The sequence below is a fragment of the Erigeron canadensis genome, chromosome 3 (assembly GCF_010389155.1).
Source record: "Erigeron canadensis isolate Cc75 chromosome 3, C_canadensis_v1, whole genome shotgun sequence".
Classification (NCBI taxonomy): Eukaryota; Viridiplantae; Streptophyta; class Magnoliopsida; order Asterales; family Asteraceae; genus Erigeron; species Erigeron canadensis.
This window is the reverse complement of record NC_057763.1, coordinates 23,485,050-23,511,777: the sequence shown is the minus strand read 5'-3', so window position 1 is coordinate 23,511,777 and position 26,728 is coordinate 23,485,050. Positions and strand designations below refer to the sequence as shown.

Here is a 26,728-nt window from a genome sequence, read left to right as displayed (position 1 = left end):
TTTAATAAGAGAGTCTATTCTTTTTAATGAAATTGAAATCTGTCAATGTAATTGAAATTTGAAAAAATTAAAATCTAAAAGTTTTGAATCTATTTTGTGTATGATTGACAGAATTCCATTGAATTCTGTACGTTAGTGTAATTTGAATTTAAACTATTACAAATGACAACATTATCCTTTGTTAAACTCTTGCATTACTCAATTTAATTAAACAGTATTATACTACTTATATATAATAACAGTAATATAATAATAAATAATATACTTATTAATAAAAAAATAATATACTTATTAATAATAAAAGTTAAAAAACAACTAATAATGATAATGATAATAATACTAATAATAATAAAAAAAGTTATCAATTATGAATAAATAATAAAAAATATTAATAATAACAATGATAAATAATAAATAATAAATAATAATAAAGATATGATAATGATAATAATAATAATAACAAAATTATATTTTTAATAACAAAATAAAACAATTAAATAATAATGATAATGATAATAATAATTATAATAATAGTTTTAAAATATTAATAATAAAATATAAGTAAAAATAAAAGTATTATTAAATATTAATAACAACAATAATAAATAATAATAAATATATGATAATAATTATATTAATAAATATTATCAATAATATAAATAAAATAAAATAAATAAATAAAAATGATAATAATAAAAAACAATTGTAATAAAAAATTATAATAAATAATAATATTAATAATAACAATAATTAATAATAAAAATATTAATCAATATTAATGATAACAATAATTAATATATGATAATAACAAGTGATCATAACAAGTAATAATGAATAATAATACTAAAATAACATTAATTAATAATGTAAAATAAATAATAATAATAATAAATAATGTTAATATTAATATTAATGTTAATATTAATTCATAATAAAAATAGTAATAAAAATAATAATATGGAACGATGTTTTTGTCAAATATTTGAATTTTATTGAAATTCAAAACATTTTATGGGTTTTGTAATGGAATTTTAAATTCCATGATTTACGATGAAAAATATTGAATTCCAATTCCATCAATTTGTCCAACCAAACATGGTAAAACATGAAATTCAAATTTTAAATCCAAAGAATTCCTTAGAATTCTGCGAACCAAACACCCAATATATGTATTTACATAATCACATGTTAAAAAAATTTAAAGTTGGCACACTACTACACAGACTTAAAAAAAGGTGTGTTCTATTTAGGGGTTTATTCTAAGTGAACTTAATATAACTCGGTCTAAAAGAAATGCGGGTTCTATTTGGAGAGTCGTATTTAGAGTTGTGTAGTAGTGGCAATTGACAAAATTTACCATCATAACCCCCATTCGTTTGCCATGAGTAAAATTTTAAGCAACGTACCATCTATATATTTTGCATAAATCATTTATCGGCCCCTACAATACACACACTTTTATCACTAATTATCGATGCCTTAAACCTAGAGGCAAAGTTACCAATATCTCATTTCTCTATTCCTTATCAAAGTATTTAACTCTTTCTCTAAAATTTAATTAAATCATGAATCAATGTACCTAATATACGTCTATACGTACAATCAACACACCTAACACCCAAGATACATGACTTATCAAAAATACATTTAATGAATTAAATTGCCCCCAACTCCTACAAATATTTACATCATTCCCTTTTAGATCTATTAAGTTCACATCAATTACGTAAACTACCCCTCAACGCCGCAGCTACAATACGCGGACTAACATTTGGTTTTATATTTGGTAAAACGTTTGAATGATATTTATAGCGGATTTATTAGTTCTAGTGCCATCTTTATGAATAATTTTATGTTATACTTGGATTTTGGATGATATAAACAACCATTTTTGTTGTGCAAATTTATTATTGCATTAAGGATGAATTTCGTTTACTCGAACGACGTGGTATTTCTGGCATGTACATGTATACTCATGCCTTTTTAACAATACAGAAGCAAAATCAAATACGCCGCATATAATATGTAGCTAGGGATGCCAAATAAAAGTTTTTATGTGTAATTCGGAATTTAAGTTCTATATATATATATATATATATATAGCTAGAGAGGCCGAATAAATATTTACTCATATAACTTGTGAGTGGGTTAATTACTTTAGACTAAACTAATTAATATAGAGTACATAAAATAGTATATAGTTATTATAATTAAATATATTATAGATATTATAAGAGGCGGTTGTGACCAACCTTCGTCGGTCATTTCACTCAACACAATACTCAAATATAACATTGGAAAATTCTTGCTAAATTAAAGCTCAATGATAAATACCACAACTGGTAAATGCATGTGAATTCAGTCCATCATATCATTTTGATCTCTCTAACCAAAAAGGTTTTTCGTAATAATTAATAACAAGAACAATAAAATTAAAAGATTGACATAAATAAATTAAGGTTTAATAAACCCAGGCCATGCATGCATGCATCATGCATGTTTTTATTCAATCAATCAATTAATTATAATTAATTGTCACTGGATTCTCCATGTCTTGATGCTGCTTGGTGCCCTCCAGCTGCAATATTTCTTGTTCATGTTGTTGTTGTTGTTGGTATTGTCTAGTCTTAGGCTCAACTTCTTTGGTCTTTCCCCATAGCACTCCATATAGTCCCATCACAATCAGCACCGACCCTAACACCCTGCAATTACCCAATCACCAATAATTTATAAGATTAACTATATATATATATTTATCCATATACATGCATGCAACGGCATTTAAAGCCTATAAGCTATTATATTATATGCAGAGATAGCTAGCTTAGCTAATCGTGTATGTTTTTTCTTTTTCTTGTCAAATTTAAGCTAGCTAGCTAGCTTAGTGTGATACTCCCAACAACTTTTTGCAGATTGAATTTGTTGGTTGTTGGAACACTTGTTATATTTATTTATGGGACTGTACGAAATTGCATAAAATGGTCCATGTTTTATCTCTCTACTAAACCATCTGAAGTACGTCACTAAAAGTCGATCGATCGCTTCTTACATGCATAAATGGTCCCTAGCTGGTTGACAATGATATCAGCTCACCGACTTGAATCATCAGGTTTTATAACACTGGATCGAGAGAGTTCGAATCCTATTAAGGACCCAATTTCATTTAATTAAGGTGTGTTGGGGCCTTAAGCGTGATTTTATTTTTCTTAGATGCATACCGATCAGCGTCGAATGCAATAGGGACTGATGATTAAAACAACTGATTATCCTGGTCCAGACCCTTATCTTTGGATGACGGGGATGGATTTTATATGATAATTTTCATTGAATTTTTTTGTCTAGTTAAATTTAAATGGCTAAAATATGCATTTCAAAAAAAAAGAGTTAACGCAATTGATACATAGCCAAAGTGATATACGAGTATATAATAATTTTGACACTTACGTTCCAAGGTATAATTTCTCACGTAGAAAAGCCCAACTGAGCGCTGCAACAATAACCAACAACAATGGGCTAAACACCGAAACAAAGAGGGGTCCTTTCCTATCGATACACCATGACATCATACAAACCCCTATTCCTGAACATGCCACTCCCTGTAATTAATTTAATCGATTAGAGCAAATTTGTCACTCAAAATATATATGTAATAAATTAATAATAGAAAATTTGTCATTCAAAATACGATGTTCAATATTAATTCATGTTCAATTTACACAGTGTTATAATCGAGTCATGATATATACCGCATAGACGGATGCCAAGGCCCTGATGCCTGGATACAATGACCATTCATGTAAGTGTGGTTCCATGATTAGGCCGAATACTATGCATTGAATCGTTGCCATCCCCGACATCAAAGCTGTGCTTGAATACGGAGCCGGGTACTTGTTGCCCATTTTTGCCTGAATGAATATACGAATATTAATTATTAACTTCCATAATACATATATATATGATCGAGCAAATTTTTTCTTTAGCTTCGAATTAATATATATATATATATATATATGCATAATAGATGGATGACTTACTTGAATGATGAACCATATTGCCCAAGTTAAAGCACTAACGATGACTAAAAAGGGTCCGATTAGGTTGTTCCCTCGACCACCAACCTCATTAGAAGTAGCATTGTTTGCGGCTGCTCTTAACTGAATGCCCGATTCACCAATGGGAACAACAGGTCCATGGTACAAAGATAACAACATTGCACCCCCGACCCCAAGTACTGTTCCAACCACCTTTGCCTGTCCACCTAATGTCCTCATCTTTGCGTGTTCTTGTCTACGTATGTATCAAAAAACATTCATATACATACTACATACAATAATTCGATAAGTAATTTGTCTAGCTACACCGGTAGAACCATGCAAGGGGCCGCGGGGGACATCATGGTCCCCCAAAACTTTGAGTTGGTAGTGTAAAATGTATTCCTGGTAAGCAAATTTTTCTATTACAATAAATTTTTTTATAGTATTGACCCGCAAAAGAAATTTAAGTGTTCACGTTATTGTCTAGCTATTTATTATTTGTTTTGTAACGCAAGATATTAAATTTAAAGATTAAAGGGTACGATGTATGGTATTATTACTTGAAAATGACCGCGAGGACAAATGTGATAGCGGGAAGTAGATTTGATAAGGCACACGCAATGGTTGGTGTTGAGTGCTTCAAACCAAGGAAGTATGTGATTTGATTCATAGTTAACCTGATAAATAGGAGTATTAATCAATTAGTTAAAACCAAAATAAAATTAATTGGTTAAAGAATGAACTATATAGCTATTAGCTAGTTAATTTTTATGACAATAAGTAGAAATTAATTAATAGTTAATTAAGCGTAATGAACTCACCCGAAAATGGAGCAGCAGAAGACTTGGAAGAGTACTGGCAATGTCATTGGAGGTCTTATACCTCTACATTAATCATATATATTTAGTACATTAATTAGGTCCAATACATATATGAGAAATGCAATGGTATATATATATATCATGTGATATCAATAGATACTATTATGTCTATTATATGTATAATATATGATCATGATGTACCTTTCCATGAAATAAGCCAGAGGAGCAAGGAATATGAAAGCAAAGGTTTGACGATAGGCGACGTGGACGTAAGGATTCATCCCTGAATCCATAGCAATCTTGGAGAAAATGTTCATCCCCGCAAACTCAAATTGCACAAGTACCATTATCAATGTTGGCAATAAATCTTGCTTCATTTTCGGGCCGGTTCTTTTGTAACTAATTAACCACGAACCTCCTCGATCTATATATATATATATAGATCGATCGGTCTTCTAGATGACTAGCTAGCTAGATGTGCTTTGTTATATATATGTATCTTGAACAAGCTAGCTAGCTATATATATAGACTAAATATGTATAAAATGAAGGAAGAATTGAAGTGTTTCTCAAGGGATTATATTAATGAGTTTTCGGTAGCTAGTAGTGTATATATAATGTGGTGATACGGCTCTCCCTAGGATGATGCTTAAAAGGATGGTTTTTTGGCTTTTTACGCTTTACACAAAACTTGTGGCAACTAAACTTGAATGCCAGCACGACAAAAAAAGACTGAAATTAATTCACTGCACATATATATATATATATATATATATATGCATTCTAGCTCTCACTACAAGAAATTCGGGTTTTGGGACGACAAATGTCGCCCCCAAATGTCACATATGTCGTCCCCAAATCTATTTTGTGACGACTTTTGCGTCGTTCCTAAATCCATCGTCCCTAAAAGCCTTCTTTCTTGTAGTGTCTGTATGTACGTATATCATCGATCGAGTTTAATTTGGAGTACTTGATAAATTACGTGACTGTATATGTTACTACTAGCTAGTATAACTTTCTTTTCTCATATATGTTCACATGATGAATATATATATGTAATGATCTACTTTTATCATATATAATCATTAATGCATAACAACTTTCTTATTATGTATTTTTCATGCTTACTTTACATTTCAAATTTATACTAATATATTTACAAGTCACATTTTGATCATGCTTATATTATTTACAAATTAAAGTCTCTTAAACTAGTCATTTTTTCATGCTTATTTACAAGTCATTTATACTTACAAGTCACTTTTTCATGCTTATTTACAAGTCACTAAACTACTATAAACTTTTCCTTGAACGTATTTCAAAAGTTTGTTTTTTATCCAATATTTAACTTGCCAAATAGAAAATATGGTTGTTACTGGTTAATTACTATAAAGCATATATATATATATATATATATATAGGGGTTGGCTATATATTCTAAAACATATATTAAAGTAAAACAAATATGATAAAATCTTGACTTTTAGATCAAGGTTAAATTGATGCACGAAGATTCACGAAGCAATCGATGCACGATGATTTTCATGATTCACGATTATTTTCAGTGAAAAGAAACCGGTCTATTGTTTTATTTGTTTTACTTTAATACTTATTTTATTTTACCTAAAATCTATCTATATATATATATATTAGATTAATGTAACAATTAACATAAACTATATATTATTAGGGTGGACGGAGTGGGTGAGGCACCGGACCAGTACCGGATGGCACACCGCCCCTACCCCCCGGTACCGGTTGGGTGGGGAGGGGACTGGGCACAGTGGTGCCGGTTTGGGTGCCCAAAAACTTGACCATTACAAAAAAAAAGGGGCCCACGTTTGCAACGTCTCCCTCTCTCTCTTTCTTCTTCTTTCCTTCTTCTTTCTGCACTTCTGTTTCATTTTTTTTTTCTTTCAACACACAAATCACACACACAAATAACACACAAATATATCTATATTTTCGGAATCATGAACCCTTTCTTCAACAATCCTTTATTTCTTGACAATCACGGCCCAACACCCCCAAATTTCCAATCGGACTCGAGTTCATCCGACGAGACGGAACGGTATATTAATCTATTCACAATGGCGCATTATGCGATTCAATAAGATTTCCGTGATACTGCCTCCTCTTCAAGAACATATACAAGACGTGATGATCGTGATGAGTCTCACAACCGTCTTTTTCGAGATTATTTTGCCGAGGAATCGAAATTTAATGAGACTTTTTTTAGACAACAGTTTCGTATGAGTAGACGGTTGTTTGTGAAGATAGCTTCAGATTTGGAAAACAATTTTAGTTTTTTTCAAAGGAAAATCAACACTCGTGGTAAATGGGGGTTTTCGGCTTTACAGAGATGCACATCTGCAGTTCGCCAGTTAGGATACGGTAGTAATCCCGACAGTTTAGATGATTACGTAAATATGTCAGAAAGATCGTCACGTGACACCCTTAATGTTTTTTGTGATGGAGTCATTAAGTTGTATCGGCATGAATATTTGCGTAAGCCAACGCGTACTGATACGTAACGCATTCTTGATCATCATGCGTCTTATCATGGTTTCCCCAGCATGTTAGGTATATCTTTACTTAATATATATTGACTTAATGTATATATGTATATAAATATTACATAGTTTAGTTAATAATGTATATATGTATATATATATATATATTACGTAGTTTAGTTAATAATGTATATATATATATATATATTACGTAGTTTAGTTAATAATGTATGTATGTATATATATATATATTACGTAGCTTACTTAATATTTTCGGTCTAATAAATGTGTTTATAGGGAGTCTTAATTGTACACACTGGGCTTGGGATAATTGTCCAGTAGCTTGGCGTGGCCAGTACACGCGAGGTGATCATCACGGGCCGACGATATCGCTTGAAGCAGTTGCATCACAGGATTGTTGGATTTGGCACGCATACTTTTGTGTTGCCGGTTCAAACAACGACATTAATGTGTTGAACCAATCTCCTTTGTTCAATCCTTTTGAAGACGGCACAACACCGTTGGTTCCATTCACTGTAAATGGAACCGAATATTAGTACCCGTATTTTCTCGTGGATGGGATCTACCCAAGATATGCGATGTTTGTGAAAACGATTTCCCATCCAACCGGTGAGAGAAGGATTCGATATGCTAAGGCACAGGAGGCTGCAAGGAAGGATGTGGAGCGAGCTTTTGGTATTATAAAAAAAAATGGAAAATACTTAGAGAACCAGCACGACAAATGGAAGAAACCCCCATCCGTAAGATTATGTATGCGTGTTGTATTCTTCACAACATGATTTTAAAAGACGAGAACCACGCTATAAGTCCTGATTACATTCCAGATCCCCCTGTTGCGCCACAGCCATCGGATGAACGACTGTTTGAGATACAGAACCCAAACGTTCACGAGGATCTTAAGATGGATCTCATTGACCATATTCATCGCACATTCATCTCGGGCATCGATCGCTAGTTTATTTATGTATTGTGTTGTCGTTTCGTTTAATATTGTAGTTTGATGTTTTATTTTGTTGTTTGTTTTATATTTAATATTTGTATTAGTTTAATTTATTAAATAAAATGTTTTAGTTTTAAAAATAAATAGAAATTAAATTAAATAGAAAAGAGTGAGGAGGAGAGGGAAGAGGTGGTGAAGTGCTCCTAGCAATCAGGGAGGGGAGGGGAGGAGAAGAAAAATCAGGGAGGAGACGGGAGGAGTGAGGAAGCCCTCCCCCACCCTTAATACTTTACAAACTAAACAAACATTATATATTTTACTATATATGGCAAAAGTAAAGTGATATAAAGTTGTAACGAATTGCAAAATGACTACTACTACTTTTAGGCATTAACGAAAGTCACCACTCATTTCTAGATATAGCAACTACGTATTTATCATGACTTAACGGTAAAAGGATCTATAAAGACAAGTTTTATATATAAATAGCCTTTCTTGATCTTCAAGATTTGGATGAGTTGGAAACCCAATGTAAACGAAACATAAGTTTGACAGGCAACAAACACGTGTAACATGTATCACATCACATAAAACCATTGTTACAACTAACAATATATGGCAAAAACGCCAATACCACTTTAACTTTTAATCAAAAAAGTCGACACATAGGAATAGTTTACACTTCGATCAATCAATATATTGAAGTCTTAAATAACATTTTGACGTGTTAGTGTAAACAAACTCAAAGCTTGTAATATTATGTTCCAAGAGTTTTTGTATAATCCATGGATTTTGTAATTATGTGTATTGATATGACCTTTATAAAAACCAACAAGGAATTAGCCTAGTTGTAAGGCAAGCACTTAGTGAATTTAAGGTTTCAGGTTCGATTCCCGTTGGTGACAAAAAATAATTCCTTTAAGGTACCTGTTACCAATGAAGCTTAGACCCATATGTGAAGTTTAAATATGTGGGTTCGATCATTCGGGGTGCCCAGATCATGTGAGGATTAGGATAGATGTATTTTACCGGCATCATATGGCTCATACGGCGTGGGTCGATGGGTATCCAATTGTGCTACCGGGGCTAGGGTTCCCTCCATTACCCTTTTTTTTTAATAAACATTAGATGTTATTATCGTTTCATTATTTTAAAAATGATTTTAAATGATAATCCTTACAAAGAGAAATTCAAAAAGAAAACTAAATAGTTTTCTAAAAGTCCCCTTATGGTTGTGTCTCGATTTTTAAAGTTTTGTTATCTCAACTCTATCTTGTCACTTTTAAAAATATAATTCGGCTTAACACATAATATGGTGTACAAATGGTGCCAGTGAGCCAAAACCACTATCTTTAATAAGGCCAGTCGTAGTAGGAGTTCCTAAATCTCGTCCAAATCGATTCAAAGCTCATCCATTTTGGAAGTTAATGTTAACAATACTTCTTAGCTCGTCGAAAAGGTCCTTGTTCGGAATTAGGAATGGCTTGGACGAGGTAGTGGTGGCAAGTAATTGGTTTTTGAATTTTTTTTTATTTTTTTTTGCTTTTTGTTATATATATAAAATAAAAAAGGATTTAGGAAAATGTAAGAAAGAGGTCTTAATGCTAGGGGTAGTTTTTAAATTGGAACAAGTTGATGTAACAGTGAGGAAGAGATTTAAGAAATGACCTTAGTAAGAGAGGCCTAAGGACCCACTAAAAATTTTGAAAAAAAATACTTACATGTGAGAGTTGAAGCTTTAACGGAGTTTGCAAAAGAACGATATGGCATGATATATTTTTTTTTTTAGTTATTATAAATATTTGTTCATAACTGTTATGCACTTATACATGGCCACATGGCTACAATTTTAAATCTTTCACAATATGACTTATCAAATTTTATAATAACAATCTTTACATTATGTAGTTTAATATACAATTTTTAACAAACTAATAGACTTTCCAAATCTTTATATCTCGAAATTGTTTTAAGAATCTTAATGTTACAGATGTAATGTTACAGATGTAATATGCTTTTTTCTTAACAAAAACATATAACTATTATATCTTTTAAGTTACCTTGAATAGTTAACTAGAAAATTTTAGACCCGCGTTGCGAGATCTCAATTCCTTTGTTGAAACGATTCGTTATTTTAGTATATATGCCGTGAACTTTCGATCGCTTAATTAAAAATAATTTTGTCATTAGTATGTTTGTTTAAAAGTATGCAAGAAACCAAAACGTAACCCGTAGTAGAAACCCGAACGGGATGTGATATGACAAAAATATCAATATATCAATTGAGAATTCAAGCGGATGCGATATAGCAAAATGCAAGTAGTGGTACGGGGTGTATCACAATAAGGTTGAATGACAAATAAAAAGTGTGAAAAAAACAAAAGAAGTAACCCGTGATAAAAAATCCAAAAAGAAAAAACAAAACTAAAAAAATATATAAAAAAAAAGACGTGACAAAATCCGAACAGGATGCAATGTGGCAAAATCCAAACTATAAGAAACGTGCAATGTGTCCCTTTATAACCGATGCCACGTGTCAAGTTTTAATAAGCATGGTTAATATTGATTACCATGCTAAATGATAACCTAAAGAAAAAACTCCAAACGGGATCCGTAATGTCAAAATCTAAATAGTAATGCGGGGTATATGATGAACTAATAAAAGAGATCATATAAGCAAAAAAAAAGGTATCAAAAAACCAAGAAAAAACGAAAGATAAATAACCTTAACGAAAATAGAAATAACAAAGAAAAAATAAAATATTGAGTAAAAGTTTCCAATATATTAATTGAGAACACAAAAGCCAAAAAACTATGATGAACACCAAGAAAAAACCCCAAACGGGATCCAAAATGAAAAAATCTAAATAGTGATGTGTGATATACGATGAAACAATAGAAAGAAAACACAAAAGCAAAAAACTATGTAATAAACCAACAAAAATCGAAAGAAAAATAACCTTAACGGGATCCGATATAGCAAAATTCGAAAAAACGCGGGGTATAGATGGACCAATAGAAAGAAAACACCAAAGCAAAAAAACCTATGTAAGAAACCAAGAAAAACCGAAAGAAAAATAACCTTAAAGAAAATAGAAATAACAAAGGAAAAATAAAATGTTGAGTAAAAGTTTCCAATATATTAATTGAGAACACAAAATCCAAAAAACTATGATGAACACCATGGAAAACCCCAAACGGGATCCAAAATAGCAAAATCTAAATAGTGATGTGGGTATACGATGAACCAATAGAAAGAAAACACAAAAGCAAAAAACTATGTAATAAACCAACAAAAACCGAAAGAAAAATAACCTTAACGGGATCCGATATGGCAAAATCCGAAAAAACGCGGGGTATAGGTGGACCAATAGAAAGAAAACACAAAATAAAAAAACTATGTAAGAAACCAAGAAAAACCAAACGAAAAATAACCTTAACGGAATCTGATATGTTAAAATCTGGGAAAAAATGCGGGATACAGATGGACCAATAGAACAGCACCACGTGGCGTGTGATACTGTTCATTGGGCTCGTCTTTAATGAGATAACTAGAAAATTTTGGACCCCGCGTTGCGGGATCTCAATTCCTTTGTTGAAACGGTTCGTTATGTTTGTTTAAAAGTATGCAAGAAAACAAAACGTAACCCGTAGTAAAAACCTAAACAGGATGTGATATGACAAAAATATTAATATAGCAGGTGGATGCGATATAGCAAAATGCAAGTAGTGGTACGGGGTGTATCACAATAAGGTTGAATGACAATTAAAAAGTGTGAAAAAAACAAAAGAAGTAACCCGTAATAAAAAATCCGAAAAGGAAAAACAAACTAAAAAAGAAAAAGACGTGACAAAATCCGAACAGGATGCAATGTGGCAAAATCCAAACTATAGGAAACGTGCGATGTGTCACTTTATAGCCGATGCGGCGTGTCAAGTTTTAATAAACATGGTGACTATTAATAACCAAGTCAAAAAAAAACGAAAGAAAAAACTCAAAACGGGATCCGTAATGTCAGAATCTAAATAGTGATGCGGGGTATATGATGAACCAATAAAAGAGATCATATACGCAAAAAAAAGGTATCAAAAAACCAAGAAAAACCAAAAGATAAATAACCTTAACGAAAATAGAAATAACAAAGGAAAAATTAAATTTTGTGTAAAAGTTTCCAATATATTAATTCAGAACACAAAAGCCAAAATACTATGATGAACACCAAGAAAAAACCCCAAATGGGATCCAAAGTGACAAAATCTAAATAGTGATGGGGGGTATACGATGAATCAATAGAAGAAAAAAAACACAAAAGCAAAAAACTATGTAATAAACCAACAAAAACCGAAAGAAACAGCATCCGATATAGCAAAATCCGAAAAAACGCGTGGTATAGGTGGACCAATAGAAAGAAAACACAAAAGCAAAAAAAAACTATGTAGGAAACCAAGAAAAACCGAACAAAAAATAACCTTAACGGAATCCGATATGGCAAAATCTGAAAAAACACGGGATACAGGCGAGACCAATAGAACAGCGCCACGTGACACGTGACACTGTTCATAAGCTTCGCCATTAATGATATAGTAATTACAATATCGAATATTATAGGGAAATGCTAAACGATATAACTATGAATGATGGAGGGCCACAGAGCGATACTTATCCTTTGCAACCTGCAAGAAAAAAGAACCTGGCCATCTCTTTGTAATCAAGTCACCACAAGTCTCATACCAAAAGCAAAACATCATTAATAGAACTAAATAGTATTAGTAGTTAATTATTCATAACCATCGTTATATATCTAGCAAGCTTAATCCCTCTAGCTTGAGAAAGATTATGTTAATCCCTCTAGCTTGAGAAAGATTATGATATATATCGAAAAATTTTTGGCTAATCTTAATAAACAATGACTTATGGTATTGCAAAACCCGCAACATTCTTCCTCTTGTTTGTAAACCTCGTGCTTTATTTGATCATAATAATAATTGCTTCTTGGGCTGTCAACCATGGAATTGAAGAAACCCATGGACAAGGTAGGCACATATTACTCATTCCGTTCCATTTTAAATGATTAGTTTGACATTTTAAATCTTTTTCTTTTAAATTTGACTGTAAATATATTTGTTTATATTATATAACACTTGTTATAATATACGAATGAATTTTGTTTTAATTATGCTTTCCATTGATATAATACTATCAACTAGTATATAATACAAATAAGAATATTTACGCTAAAAGTTAAAAGAAATAGACTTAAAAAGTCAAACTAATGTTTAGTTCAATTTCATATCATCCAATGGCACTCCTGAATGTCTTCTGTGCAGCATCTGTTTTGAGTATTCCAGCAAGAATATTTCCAATATACTACCCAATTGGAAACATGGCAACGGGCTATGTGGTTATCTTGTCTCTCTTAGCCGGGGTTGTGGGTTTTACAACATCGGTCACGGGATTAAGTAATGCGGCACAATGGGATTCTTCCAATCTATACACCGCTTCAACGTTTTCTATAATAGCTTGGTCATTCACCCTGCTTGCCATGGGGTATATCATTTTATCCTTCAAAACATAAATCAAACTTATACCAACGATTTACACATTATATAGTGGACGATTTTAATCTTGATATATGCTCTAGATTTGCTTGTAAAGAGATTGATGTTGGTTGGGGCGGTTCTGCATTGGTACTACAATTTTATTGGAATCTTTTTCATTCGAAAAATTGGTAAATATCATTATATATTGTAACAAACTTGGAATGTGCATGGTTAAATTGTAGCGTGCACTTGAGGTCTTCTTGATTATTGTTAGCGGGGCACAGTTATTCAGCATGATTGCGATTCATTTTGGTATCGAAGAACTTTCAAGGTACGCAGGGGGACGAGTCTAAGCATCAAAGGGTCCAAAACTGTTAAAAATATAAGAGGGTTTACAAATCTTGATACGTACATATATATTTGTCTAATATATATGATTAGTAGTAATGTGCAGATTTTTATAAAAGAAAATGAAGGAGGACTAGTTCTGTCATTTGAAGATGGAGGACTGCTTATGACATAAAGAGGAGTTGGAGGGCTACGGGGTCATTAAGCATTTGTGCTCCAGTATAAATACCAAGTTATAACCCTTTTAGGGTTATATTAAATCATTCATATAATTTTTGTATTGTTTTTGGTTCATATATTCTTAGGGTTTCTCACCCTTGTATTCGTCTCAATCTGTTTGTAATCTTTGATAAAATTGTCTTCTTATGATTGTATCATCTAGATACAATCTGTCTTATAATCTTCTATTCATAATAATAATAATCATACAACTTAATAATATGCATTGAACCGTTGCCATCCCCGACATCAAAGTTGTGCATTGAACCGTTGCCATCCCAGACATCAAAGTTGTGCTTGAATACGGAGCAGGGTACTTGTTGCCCATTTTTTTCCTGAATATACGAATATTAATTAACTTCCAATATATATATGATCAAGCAATTTTTTTTCTTTAGCTTCTCAAATTAAACTGAAGGAGCTACTTTCGAAGTAACATAAAAAAAAGCAACACCTGGGGTGGGGATATATATATATATCTGCATAATAGATTGATGACTTACTTGAATGATGAACCATATTGCCCAAGTTAAAGCACTAACGATGACTAAAAAGGGTCTGATTAGGTTGTTTTCTCGACCACCAACATCATTAGAAGTAGCATTGTTTGCGACGGCTCTTAACTGAATGCTTGATTCACCAATGGGAACAACATGTCCATGGTACAAAGATAATAGCATTGCACCCCCGACCTCAAGTGTTGTTCCAACCACCTTTACCTGACCACGTACTTATCTCCTCAGCGTTGCGTGTTCTTGCCTACGTATGTATCCAAAAAGAAATAAATTATATACATATGCAATAATTCAACTAGTAATTTGTCTAGCTACACCGGTGTAACCATCAAGGGGTCGTCATGATCCCCAAAACTTTGAGTTGGTAGTGTAAAATGTATTACAAGTCTGCAAATTTTTTCTTAGAGTAATTTTTCTAAGGTATTAATCCCCAAAAGAAATTAAAGTGTTCACATCTAGTGTAATATTTTTGAATATTTTTGTTAGGATTTAGTTTAGGATTCGCTATTGAAAAGCCAAAAAATCATGACTACACAATCATGTTTAAGTTTCCCTCAAAAAATCACCTAAGGACAAAAAAAAAGTCAAAAGTCAAAAGTAAACAAAACAATGCAAAAAAAATAAAACAATTAAAAGAACACCAGATAAAATATATTCTAAACAATTTTTTACAAAAATAACAAAATGTTTTGAAAATTTTAGTTCAACCTAGTAATTCGCCACAGATATCCGGTTTTTTTAAGACAATAATATAGCCGCAATATAATAACCCAAGGGGAAAAATCCAAAAAAAAGTATAAAAAATATTTCAAAAAGGTATAAAGACTAAATGGTTAAAAAAAAATGAAATAATACAAAACATATGTCATCTCCGTAAAGTATAAAATATGAGTGCAAAAATGCTACAGATTCATAAAAACTAAAAAGTTACAAAGACTAAATTGTTTAGAAAAATGAAATAATACAAAACGTATATCATCTCCATAAAATATAAAATATGAGGGTAAAAATGCTATAAAGTTATAAAAACTTAAAAGTTACAAAATTACATATAACAAAATGTTATGAATTGTAAGAAAAACAAAGAATGGCAATGTATAGAAAATTAAAGAAAAAAAAAAAACAATGTATATGAATTCTACATCTACTATTATTACCTTAATTTTATTTTATACTGTCGAAACAAGTAATTAACTCCTCACTGAAGGCAGTCACTAATTTGGTTGATGCCCTTTCGTTAATTTGCATGTATATGATTTTCTCAAATTGTATAATAAGATTCCAAATATGCCTTTATCTTAACAAAAACATATAATTGTGAATGAGGGAGGGCCACAGGGCGATACTTTTCCTTAGCAACCTGCAAGAAAATAGAACTTGGCCATTTCTTTGTAATCAAGCCACCACAAGTCTCATACCAGAAGCAAAACATCATCAATAGAACAGCTAGATATTGATTAAATTATCCATAACCATCCTTATATATATATAAATATAGCTAGCTTAACCCCCTAGCTTGAGAAAGATTATGATATATATCAAAATTATTTGATCAAATCTTAACAAGTAATGGCTTCTGGTGCTGCAAAACCGGCAACATTCTTCCTCTTGTTCGTAAACCTCGTGCTTTATTTGATCATTATAATAATTGCTTCTTGGGCTGTCAACCATGGAATCGAAGAAACTCATGGACAAGGTAGGAACACATTACTTCATGACTTCATCCCATTTGAAATGTCCTAGTTTGACTTTTTAAGGATTTTTTTTCTAAGTTTGACCATAAATATAATTGTTCGTGTTATATAACACTTAATAAATATATGGATGAATTTGGCTTTATTTTAACTTTCCATTGATATAATTTTCGTCAACTAGTATATAATATAAACAAAAATATTTGTGGTCAAAGTTAAAAGAAAAAGACTTAAAAGTCAAACTAATGTTTAGCTTAATTTCACATCATCGAATGGCACTGATGATTTTGTGAATGTCTTGTGTGCAGCATCTGTTTTGAGTATTCCAGCAAGAATATTTCCGATATACTACCCATTCGGAAACATGGCAACGGGCTATGTGGTTATCTTGTCTCTGTTAGCTGGGGTTGTGGGCTTTACAACCTCGGCCGCTGGATTAAGTAATGCGGCACAATGGGATTCTTCAAATCTATACACAGCTTCTATTTTTTCTATAATTACTTGGTCATTCACTCTGCTTGCTATGGGGTATTTGAATTCATTTTATACTTCAAAACATAAATCAAATTTATACCATTAAGTTACACGTTATATATTGGTCTCAAACTTATGATTTTTAATCTTGATGTGTTCTAGATTTGCCTGCAAAGAGATTGATATTGGTTGGGGTGGTTCAGCATTGGTACGTATTACTACTTTGAATCTTTAATTTCATTCGGAAGATTGACAAAAATAGGTAAATGGCATTGCCTTATACTATAACCCTGAAATGTGGTTTGCAGCGCGCACTTGAGGTCCTCTTGATCATTGTTAGCGGGACACAGCTATTCAGCATGATTGCGATTCATTCTGGTATTGAAGAACTTTCAAGGTACGGAGGGGGACGAGTCTAAGCATCAAAAGGTGTCCAGAACATATCTTAAGGTGGAACAGAAGAAACTATTGTGTACATTTGTTTTATTTTGTTCCCTATATTTTGGAAGTTTGGTTTTCTTCTTTTTTATTTCACCATTTGCACTTTGTGGTCATTCTTAAAGTGCTAATATGAAAGCTATGTTATATATTTGTTTTTTAATTATGATTTGATAAAGTATTCAATACTCAAAGCAACCTTGTGTTATTTTTGTGTTTAACAAGTATACCTACATAACGAGCGGTCAACTAATCGACCTAAGGCTCACCTTGAATATGGCTAGGATAAAAAGCTTGCGGCAACCCTAGCTAATTAAGGGTCTCTGGTAAAGATAGACTTATAGCAAAGAGGTTGTGTGTGGAGGATATATAGCTTGATGAAGATTATTATATTGGTACAACAACAACAACAATTGTATCTAAATATCAGCATAAACAGAGTATGGACGTATAGGGGAGGTGGAATGTAGACACTGTTATCTCTAAGGATGGAGCAACTACTTCCAGAAGTATCTCCGGCTGATGATTCGTGGTATTGGCCTTCATCAAAATTCTTTCATGATAGCAATATATAGAAAATGCACATAATATATAGAATTGAACTAATGAATCTAAATAGACACTTATATATGTTTTGGACTCTAGACATTACAACATCAGGGGGTATATATAACTGTATATCTTCTCCACAAGCTATATAATGATCAAAGAAATTTACAAGCAGTTGTTATGAAAACACTATAGATCGAAGCCGCCTAACTTTTTGTCCAACACATAATCAAAATCATAACAAATTATTAACGTATCTTGAGATTCTGCCTTGCAACCCGCCCGAATTGATGATCTCTTTGTCTCGTAATATTTGTTGTTGAACTACCAACACGGAAGCTGAGCTCCCTAGATCAATTGATACGTAATCACCTATCACACCAAGCTCCAAACATTCACTCCAACTTGACAGACCCTCGAGCAAAACTGGATTAATTCCTAATGCTCTCCCCACAATCCAAAGATCATAAGACTCGCTATTCATTGCTCGAATAGCTGCCACAGTTTCTTCACCGTTTCTCACTACCACCTCACGGTATGCAACCTGCTCATTCGCTTCATATTTCACCCAAAACGCTGTCACCAGCCCATCATCAAGCTTCTTTTCCATTTCATTCTCTCCTTCACCGTTAAGAGCAAGAAAACGTATCACAGTAAGTTCACAATTAGGATTTGAGGCCATCCTATCTGCACATGCCAATGCTTCTCTTGCATCGGCCCCTCCTAAAAAGAGCATTGCAAAATGATACTTCATATTGACCATAGACATTCTTGGGTTAGTGATCTGTCCCCTAAATTCGCCTTTGTCAACAAGCACTGCCACGGAACATGGTGCATGGTCGAGTACTGTGTTGTTCAATGATTTGATATTATTTTGAACCATTTCACTCCCAGCCAAGGTTCCCAATGAAGATGTATTATATGGTAATATTATCAAATTGGATTTTTTGTTTAAAGCTAACTCACAAACATCTTGGAACATGCTTTTCTTTGGTGCAATCGAGGTAAACGAGTAAACCTTAACCATGTCTCTCAATGCTTCTTGGATACCCACAAAGGATTTATGTGTCGTCCCGGTTTCATCCATGTCACTTTTATCACGATTTTCTTCCTCGGCGTGGTCTATAAACATGGGAGCAGCCCGGCCCACAAGCTCCACAAGATGAAGCGCGCAAACAGAAAAAGGACTATGTACAGTTGGGTTAGAAACTTCCAACAGGTGGATCATCCCAGGAACAGTGTCCTCGTCTATGAAACATACGAGTATGTTGAGTTCCGTGTTGGGAGGAGTGTGTTGAATGTTTCTTCGTTTGTTGATCATGTACGGGCGGTTAGGATTATAAAACATGCCAATCATGGGTGTTGCTATACTCGTCAACAACGTTGTAAAAAGCACAAACATTGTAAACTGTGGAATTCCAATCATCTGCAAACATTATCAACATTTCAAAATTGATCAAACTGTTAGAGCTATAATACTCCGATATCATATATATGAAGCAGGGGATCTAATGCAACAATATTTAATTAAGAAAAATCATTGATCATTGTAACGGTTGTGTAAAAGGAAATTAAAAGGAGAAAAACAGAGAACTCACCCTAAAGTCCAACCAATGTATAAACAACAAGAACTCGACTTGACCTCTCAAGCTCATGATCAAACTCAAGGTGGCTCCTTCTTTTAACGGCATCTCGAAGAACCGAGTCATGATTAACGTTGACACGAACTTACTCAAATATCCGGTCATGATTATATAAAGCAATGGCTGCAATTTTGCCCACTCATTCTTCATGGAAAATATATCCGTCATCAAACCCATATTTATATATGCAAATGGCATCAGTATATCCGATATAAATGACTCACATTTCTGGACCACAGTGGCTCCTAAAGGTGGACCATCAGGAACAGCCAGACCGAACCACATTGGACCGTTAGCTAGCGCTATTCCAAGAAGATCACTCATGAATCCCCACACTAGAACAGCTGCCAAAATCAAAACTATGTAAAATTGCTCAACCGGTTTGCCTTCTGGAGTAACTTTAACAATCCACAACATGACCATCCGGTTTCCACCAAAGATTGTAATCATGGCCAATATTAAAGATAATACATATCCTACTGCGGCTAAAGGTCTGCCTTCACCTTGTTTAGCAGCCTCAAACGTAACCATTCCATAAATTCCTACAACATCACCAATAACAGCCGTGTTTAATGCCATTCGTCCAATATCAGAGCTCAAAAGGTTGAGTTCTCGGATAATAGGGTGGAGAACAGGAAATGATGTTATAGCTAAAGATGCACTAACTCCCCAAATTGAAGAAGCTTTCTTCATTTCGGGCTCTAAAGAGTTTCTGACAGCTAATGCAACCGCGGTCGTGGCTACTACTGGCACAACCATGCCAAATAATGCAATATACCATTGTTTTTTTGTTGCTTTTTTTATCATTAAAAGATCCATCTTCACCCCAGATACAAAACAGAAATACATTAGAGCAAATGAGCCGATGTTTCTAAACACGAATGCTGATTGACCCGGGAACATCCAAGCTGCAAACGTGGGACTTCGGCATAAGCATGATGGCCCCATAATTATGCCACCCTGCCACACAAAAAGGAAGTAGTTAACGTATCGTCCAAACCTTTTTGGATCATAGTTAAAAGAGTAAATTGCTTTTTCTGACATGTTTTTCACTTTCAATCCTTTAAGTGAAAAAATATCAATTTTTGTGCCAGAAATAGTTTGTTTTCTTGATTCAACCAATAAATGTTTGTTTTCTTGATTCAAAAATACTAGCTAGGAAAATAGTTTTCTTATAGCAATGACAAAATATATATCATTTCGACGCATTAAAAATGTTCAAACAAAAAGGGATATATTGAAATATATTTAATTTATTTCATCGATCGACATATTGACGTACAAAAACAAACTAACTTACAAGAATCTCAGAGATAACGCGGGGCTGTTTGAAAGGCTTGAGAAGGAAATGAATGGCATTCGTGATCACAAGGAGGACCGAGAGCTCTAATAACACGATGGCAAACGTTGTTTCGGTGGGGACTTCTCCGTAGTTAAAGATTCCGAAAGGATGTTTTTCATGGATGCGGGTACAAACGTACGCTTCTTTTGGTACTTGGTTCAAAGGAGCGGGTATGAGACCGAACAGGTAACCTTTGTTATTATTGCCTGTTGCCATGTTTAATTCTAATTAACTGGATTAGATCGAATTAAACTCTGGTTAATTAATTAATTAATTCACATGCATCATATGCATAATAATAATAATAATAACAAAAGGATTGAAAGAAAAGATTTAACGTCTAATAGAGGAGGAAAACATGATACAGGAGGAAAAAACAGAAAAGAAAAATGGACATTCAGTTGAAGGAGCGTTAAAATGGGTACATGCAACAATTTAGCTACGACTTCTACTGATCATTCATGGTGGCTATTCTACTTTACATATTATTATTATTATTATTATTATTATATGTATAGCTAAATAGCTATTTATATATAGTTAGAAACTGGTTGTATAAATTTAATAAACTAATATATACTTTATATAGCAATGTGCCAATGTTTTTTATATTTATAATGGTGGGTGATTATATAAGGCTGTTGAGTATCTAAATTTAGGTATGAAACATTCACATATTAATTTTTAATTTATAAAATTCATGTGAGCTAAATATTTATTCATTACATAAAATATATTAAAAAATTAATCAGTGAGGGGTTACATGCCTAAGATTAGATGTCGACCTAATATTCACTTTACCCATTTATAATATCTAAATCTATTTAAGTCGAACACTCTTTTTTCTTCATCCAAATGTTTGTTTCAACGAGTTTTGAATATCTACCTCAATCCGAAGTCAAGTAAAAGAACACTTGTACACCAATATTTTCATACTTGACAGGATATCAAACCGACTTAATAGGTAGTTCACACTTCTACCGGTCTAATCAGACTGTGACAAAGCGGACTATACTTTTATATTATATATATATATATATAGGAAAAAGTGAATATAAGGTTGTCTAGCATTTAAGGTTAGGTGTGGAACTCCTCACATACAATTTTTAAATATTTCTTGATTAATGAATAAATGTTTGGACCTGCATGAAATTTATAGATTAAAAAAACAATATGTGAGTGTTTCACACCTAAGCTTAGGTACCTAACAGCCTTATATTTTCATCCCTTATACAAGGAAAAAATATTTAGAGTCAAAAAAAGGTCCATTGATTTTCTTCCATCTCCTGGAATTTCAATCACCTCCTACCACCACCACCATCATCACCGGCCACTACCATGATTTTCTAGCAATGGCAACTACCGCCGCCACAACTTACACATTTGTAAGTCACCACCACCGTGACTTACACATGTGTAACGAACCTGGTTCTCGCTGAAAAAGTAACCAGAGAAGATGGACGATCTTACACGTATGTAAGTTATATAGATTTTTTGACTACAAATAAAGTGGACTTCAAATAACTTGCCCATATATTTAGCTGGGTTTTTTTTTTTTTTACATCAATATTTAGTTCGAGTGGGTTTTTATCCTTAAACATAGAAATAAGACAACAAATCGACAATTATTTACCTCAACTACCTCCAACAAAACCAACCCCCCTCTCTCTACTTCACCACACTCTCTCTTTCTTGATGTCAGACTCAAAATGTGAACAACAACTCCTCCTCCTGATCTAAGTCACAAAACCATAAAAGAAAACAGACCCCATTTCACTAATACTAAAAAACATCCCTTTTTTCCTTAAAAAAAAAAAAAACATTTTCAATTTGGGTCCAAAATGGCAGCTGCTCTTGAATGCTGGTCTAGCCGTACAAGCACAGATGATGACTCCATGGTTGAACAGGGTCTCATGCGTACGGCAGACAGATCGGAATCTTCAACCGCCGCCGCCGCCACAGCCGCCACCGACACCTCATCAACTTCTTCTTCACCTTCAAGAACTAATAATTCACTCAAAGATACTTCTGTCATGCAAAAAAAGTTTCAGAAGCTTAGTAGAAATGTGTCTGAAGCCATTGCATCTTTGAAAAACTCATTGAATCTTGACCCGGCCCGTGAGTCTAACCCGACCCGGATCGATAATACTTGCAGGAAACATGTTTGGGGAAGTGTTGTTAGGAATTTGACTCAACTTTATCCGGGAAGTCAACTCCCTGAAAAACTTGTTTCTAATATTAGAAAGCATTATGATTCTTTACCATTGAGGTTTGCTCTGTTTTTTTTTTTTTTTAAATAACTCATTTATTTATGTACTTGTTCATTTTATCTTAGTTTATATTTTTGATTTGTTGGGCTCTTTATTATATAATTGTTTTTTTTTTTTTTTTTTTTTTGGGGTTTTTTGCTAAATCTGGTAATTAGATACTGAGTAGTAAGTGAGGTTGGTAAGCTTTTGTTTGGTCAAACTTGGGTATACTGATATATGGATCTTATATTTTGTCACACAAACTAACCAAGTACATCCCACTTATATATCTGTATGTGTATATATATAAAATTATATATACACACTCACACACAAAAAAAAAATGTGTATAATGGGACTAGAACCCACAACCTATTGGTTAATGGATCACCTCAAATAGGTTGAAGGAATAAATTCAATTTTAGACATGAGCATGGCCATGCATTTCATTAGCTTTAAGTGTCGGGCGGCCTTTATATAACACTTTTACGTATTGTTCGATAATTATCAAAGTAGTTAGTCTCTTTTTGATTTATGTATAGCCTAGGATTAGTGGCGAAAATCGCATGATATCTTTTTCCGTTTAACATTGGTAAAAGAAATACGCTAGAAAATGCTTGCTTGCTAACATTGGTAAGAATATATATTACGGAAATAGGTTGTTGTTTATAGGGCTAAGTATATTTGACTTAAGTCCAAAGTCTATATTATATACATCTTACTTGTTAGACTTCTATTAAGTTGTCAGGCCAACCGAATTACCCTTGGATACATATAATAGCAATATTTGGAAGTTAGAGACACACAATAATGATAGTTAAAAGTTGCGCACATACTATAGAACTTATATTATAGTTGGAATGTTGGATACAATTTAAGCACTTGACCCTTGTGTTTATGATAAAATAAGTTTCATAGCCGACAAGGTATGTTCAATTTATTTGCTAAATCCATATAGAATACCCAAAATCAATGCTAAGTTGATGTTGCTTGATGACACAGTTATGCCCAAGCAGGGTTTGAAATGAAGGATGTATTTTTGCATGTAAGATTAATAGAGCAAGCATCTGCTGATGACCAACCAGCTATTATGATCCAAGACATTTCGGAAGATGAAATTCAAGGGTCTGTTTACAAGCTCACATTTGCTTCTAATTCATCACTTTCATGGCCAGCAATGTCAGTATCATTAGATAGTGCCTCAATTAGCTGCAAAAAAATACAAATCTTCGAGAAAAAGAGCTTCACGTTAGGAGTCATTCTTCTTTTAGTACAGCCAGGGCAACAGAAAATGTCCAAATCGCATATTGAAAATGCATTAAAATCAGCTTTGAAGAAGCCTAACAAAACTAATTCAATGAAACTCCCCTTCGGGCTTTGTGGCTGTCAAGAAGAGGGAGGTACAAAAGGGAAAGAATTTGGAGAAATCGAAGATGATTCAAGTGACCAAAATTACCGAAATGGGGTTGAAAATTTAACTCCGAGTTCATCAAAGCTAAAACTTCAATTACCTTTATCGAGCTCTTCAATTGTAATATCAGTTGACGAGTGGCAAACTGTTCAATCCGGGGCAGATGAGATTAAAAAGTGGTTATTAAATCCTGATAGCTTGGAATTTATTGATCAAATTGGAGTTGGTACATTTAAAGGGACGTATAAAGGTAAAAAAGTCGGGATTGAGAAACTAAAAGGGTGTGAGAAGGGAAATTCATATGAGTTTGAGATCCGAAAAGATCTTCTAGAGTTAATGACGTGTGGACATAAGAACATTTTGCAATTTTATGGCGTATGCATTGATGATGTTCATGGTTTATGTGTTGTGAATAAGTTGATGGATGGTGGATCGGTTCATGATCGGATCATGGTGAAGAACAAAAAGATTCAAGTAAAAGAGATTGTGCGAATTGCTTCTGATGTAGCAGAAGGGGTTAAGTTCATGAATGATCATGGCGTTGCTTATAGAGACCTTAACACACAGAGGATTTTACTGGATAAAAATGGAAATGCATGTTTAGGGGATATGGGTATCGTTTCTGCTTGCAAGAATACTGGAGAGGCTATGGAATATGAAACTGATGGCTACCGTTGGCTTGCTCCTGAGGTTAGTTCTCTTTAGTCTGTTAGATAGTATCATTTAACCATACAACTAAAATTTGATTTGCATACGCTTTTTGCTACATAACTTAAGGAAATGCATATTTTTTTTCAAAAGGTCCACGCACAATTTGTATAGGTTAAAATGTGTACATTCACAATATGATTACTCTGGTTACATTAAATGAAAGATATCATGCACTAGCAAGGGTGCAAAAACATTTCATTTCAGTCACTTTTCGTCCGTAACATCTAGCGAATTCAAATATATAAACAATATTTTATATAAATGATAACCAATGTATGTACATAACAAAATCATTGTATTAACTAATTAAACTGGAATCAAATATATATTTATTTATACATATATACCATATTATACATTATTGTATATAATATATATTAAAAAAGTTCAAATTTTATGCCCCGTTCAAAATTTATGCCCTGTCCGAGAATCAGGTTTGCCCCTCCTCTAGGCCTCCCCTGTCCCAGGCGAAAAAGATTTATTTTATACGGTATTACGGTTTAGACAAGAACCTTTCATTTATAAATTATTCATGAGTGTATTTTGATTATAATGTATAATAATCTATATTACTCAATACAATGATTTCGGATGATATTTTAATTTTTTTAAACATTTTTTTAGTTGTAAATGGGTAAAACTTTGGCTTGAGGACAATGTAACATAATTTCATTATTATCTTGCGTAACTTTTGACTATATTGAACCACTTCCATCATTTCACTTAAAAAGTAATTGGTACTAAATGCACCAACTTTGTAAACAAGTTCCATGAAATTAGTTTCTAATTATGCTTCCACTTAGCATTTGATTGGGACCCACAAACTGAAAATAACAGTCGGTATAAACAAGTTCTTTCTTATATCCAGATCATTGCTGGTGATCCAGAAACCGTAACAGAGACATGGATGAGCAATATTTTTAGTTTTGGCATGGTCGTATGGGAGATGATAACCGGAGAGGCGGCATATGCTGCACTCTCGCCCGTTCAAGCAGCTGTGGGGATTGCCGCATGTGGGCTCAGACCAGACATCCCAAAAGACTGCCCACAACACCTCAGATCTCTAATGAACAAATGCTGGAACACTAACCCTTCCAAACGCCCTACTTTTTCTGAGATTCTTTCACTCCTGGCTAGACCCAACAACACTACTAGGTGACAACAAAATATTGATGTTTAGTTAGCAATTTAGCATACAAAATGTATTTTGTGAAATTAGAAAACTTAATATATAAAGGTGTTCATACTGCCCACCCATTGTTTCA

The 26,728-nt window shown here is 33.1% G+C and overlaps 5 protein-coding genes across 5 annotated transcripts; 3 read left to right on the top strand and 2 right to left on the bottom strand.

Annotated features, from left to right (window-relative positions):
• Positions 1-2,518: 2,518 nt before the first annotated feature.
• Positions 2,519-5,232, bottom strand: LOC122591717 (WAT1-related protein At1g09380). The gene is made up of 7 exons (XM_043763965.1): positions 5,057-5,232; positions 4,856-4,918; positions 4,595-4,711; positions 4,035-4,287; positions 3,747-3,905; positions 3,445-3,596; positions 2,519-2,702 (listed from the first exon to the last, which is right to left on the bottom strand). The coding sequence occupies exons 1-7, from the start codon at positions 5,230-5,232 to the stop codon at positions 2,519-2,521; spliced, it is 1,104 nt and encodes a 367-aa protein (XP_043619900.1).
• An 8,004-nt stretch (positions 5,233-13,236) lies between these two features.
• LOC122590687 (membrane protein PM19L-like) lies at positions 13,237-14,223 on the top strand. The gene is made up of 4 exons (XM_043762868.1): positions 13,237-13,363; positions 13,658-13,877; positions 13,972-14,017; positions 14,113-14,223. Exons 1-4 carry the CDS (start codon positions 13,237-13,239, stop codon positions 14,221-14,223), a joined length of 504 nt encoding a protein of 167 aa, XP_043618803.1.
• Positions 14,224-16,488: 2,265 nt separating this feature from the next.
• On the top strand, positions 16,489-17,707 carry LOC122594532 (membrane protein PM19L-like). The gene is made up of 4 exons (XM_043766977.1): positions 16,489-16,648; positions 16,955-17,174; positions 17,283-17,328; positions 17,429-17,707. Exons 1-4 carry the CDS (start codon positions 16,522-16,524, stop codon positions 17,537-17,539), a joined length of 504 nt encoding a protein of 167 aa, XP_043622912.1. The 5' UTR covers positions 16,489-16,521; the 3' UTR covers positions 17,540-17,707.
• A 609-nt stretch (positions 17,708-18,316) lies between these two features.
• Positions 18,317-21,308, bottom strand: LOC122591716 (cation/H(+) antiporter 24-like). The gene is made up of 3 exons (XM_043763963.1): positions 21,051-21,308; positions 19,706-20,710; positions 18,317-19,533 (listed from the first exon to the last, which is right to left on the bottom strand). The coding sequence occupies exons 1-3, from the start codon at positions 21,306-21,308 to the stop codon at positions 18,343-18,345; spliced, it is 2,454 nt and encodes an 817-aa protein (XP_043619898.1). The 3' UTR covers positions 18,317-18,342.
• Positions 21,309-22,792: 1,484 nt separating this feature from the next.
• LOC122594512 (serine/threonine-protein kinase STY46-like) lies at positions 22,793-26,728 on the top strand. Its single transcript, XM_043766958.1, has 3 exons — positions 22,793-23,361; positions 24,344-25,442; positions 26,332-26,728. Exons 1-3 carry the CDS (start codon positions 22,934-22,936, stop codon positions 26,620-26,622), a joined length of 1,818 nt encoding a protein of 605 aa, XP_043622893.1. The 5' UTR covers positions 22,793-22,933; the 3' UTR covers positions 26,623-26,728.

Excerpts from the sequence above, each read along its gene's own strand:
- LOC122591717 (XM_043763965.1), bottom strand. The coding sequence starts at position 5,232 with ATGAAGCAAGATTTATTGCCAACATTGATAATGGTACTTGTGCAATTT. Across the intron at positions 4,288-4,594 it reads GTCCTCGCGGTCATTTTCAA|ACAAGAACACGCAAAGATGA; the intron begins GTAATAATACCA and ends ATACATACGTAG. Across the intron at positions 3,597-3,746 it reads CCTTGGCATCCGTCTATGCG|GGAGTGGCATGTTCAGGAAT; the intron begins GTATATATCATG and ends AATTAATTACAG.
- LOC122590687 (XM_043762868.1), top strand. The coding sequence starts at position 13,237 with ATGACTTATGGTATTGCAAAACCCGCAACATTCTTCCTCTTGTTTGTA. Across the intron at positions 13,364-13,657 it reads TGAAGAAACCCATGGACAAG|CATCTGTTTTGAGTATTCCA; the intron begins GTAGGCACATAT and ends TCTTCTGTGCAG. Across the intron at positions 14,018-14,112 it reads GTTGGGGCGGTTCTGCATTG|CGTGCACTTGAGGTCTTCTT; the intron begins GTACTACAATTT and ends GTTAAATTGTAG.
- LOC122594512 (XM_043766958.1), top strand. The coding sequence starts at position 22,934 with ATGGCAGCTGCTCTTGAATGCTGGTCTAGCCGTACAAGCACAGATGAT. Across the intron at positions 23,362-24,343 it reads TATGATTCTTTACCATTGAG|TTATGCCCAAGCAGGGTTTG; the intron begins GTTTGCTCTGTT and ends TTGATGACACAG. Across the intron at positions 25,443-26,331 it reads ACCGTTGGCTTGCTCCTGAG|ATCATTGCTGGTGATCCAGA; the intron begins GTTAGTTCTCTT and ends TCTTATATCCAG.
- LOC122594532 (XM_043766977.1), top strand. The coding sequence starts at position 16,522 with ATGGCTTCTGGTGCTGCAAAACCGGCAACATTCTTCCTCTTGTTCGTA. Across the intron at positions 16,649-16,954 it reads CGAAGAAACTCATGGACAAG|CATCTGTTTTGAGTATTCCA; the intron begins GTAGGAACACAT and ends TCTTGTGTGCAG. Across the intron at positions 17,329-17,428 it reads GTTGGGGTGGTTCAGCATTG|CGCGCACTTGAGGTCCTCTT; the intron begins GTACGTATTACT and ends TGTGGTTTGCAG.
- LOC122591716 (XM_043763963.1), bottom strand. The coding sequence starts at position 21,308 with ATGGCAACAGGCAATAATAACAAAGGTTACCTGTTCGGTCTCATACCC. Across the intron at positions 20,711-21,050 it reads GCGTTATCTCTGAGATTCTT|GGTGGCATAATTATGGGGCC; the intron begins GTAAGTTAGTTT and ends TTTGTGTGGCAG. Across the intron at positions 19,534-19,705 it reads TACATTGGTTGGACTTTAGG|ATGATTGGAATTCCACAGTT; the intron begins GTGAGTTCTCTG and ends TAATGTTTGCAG.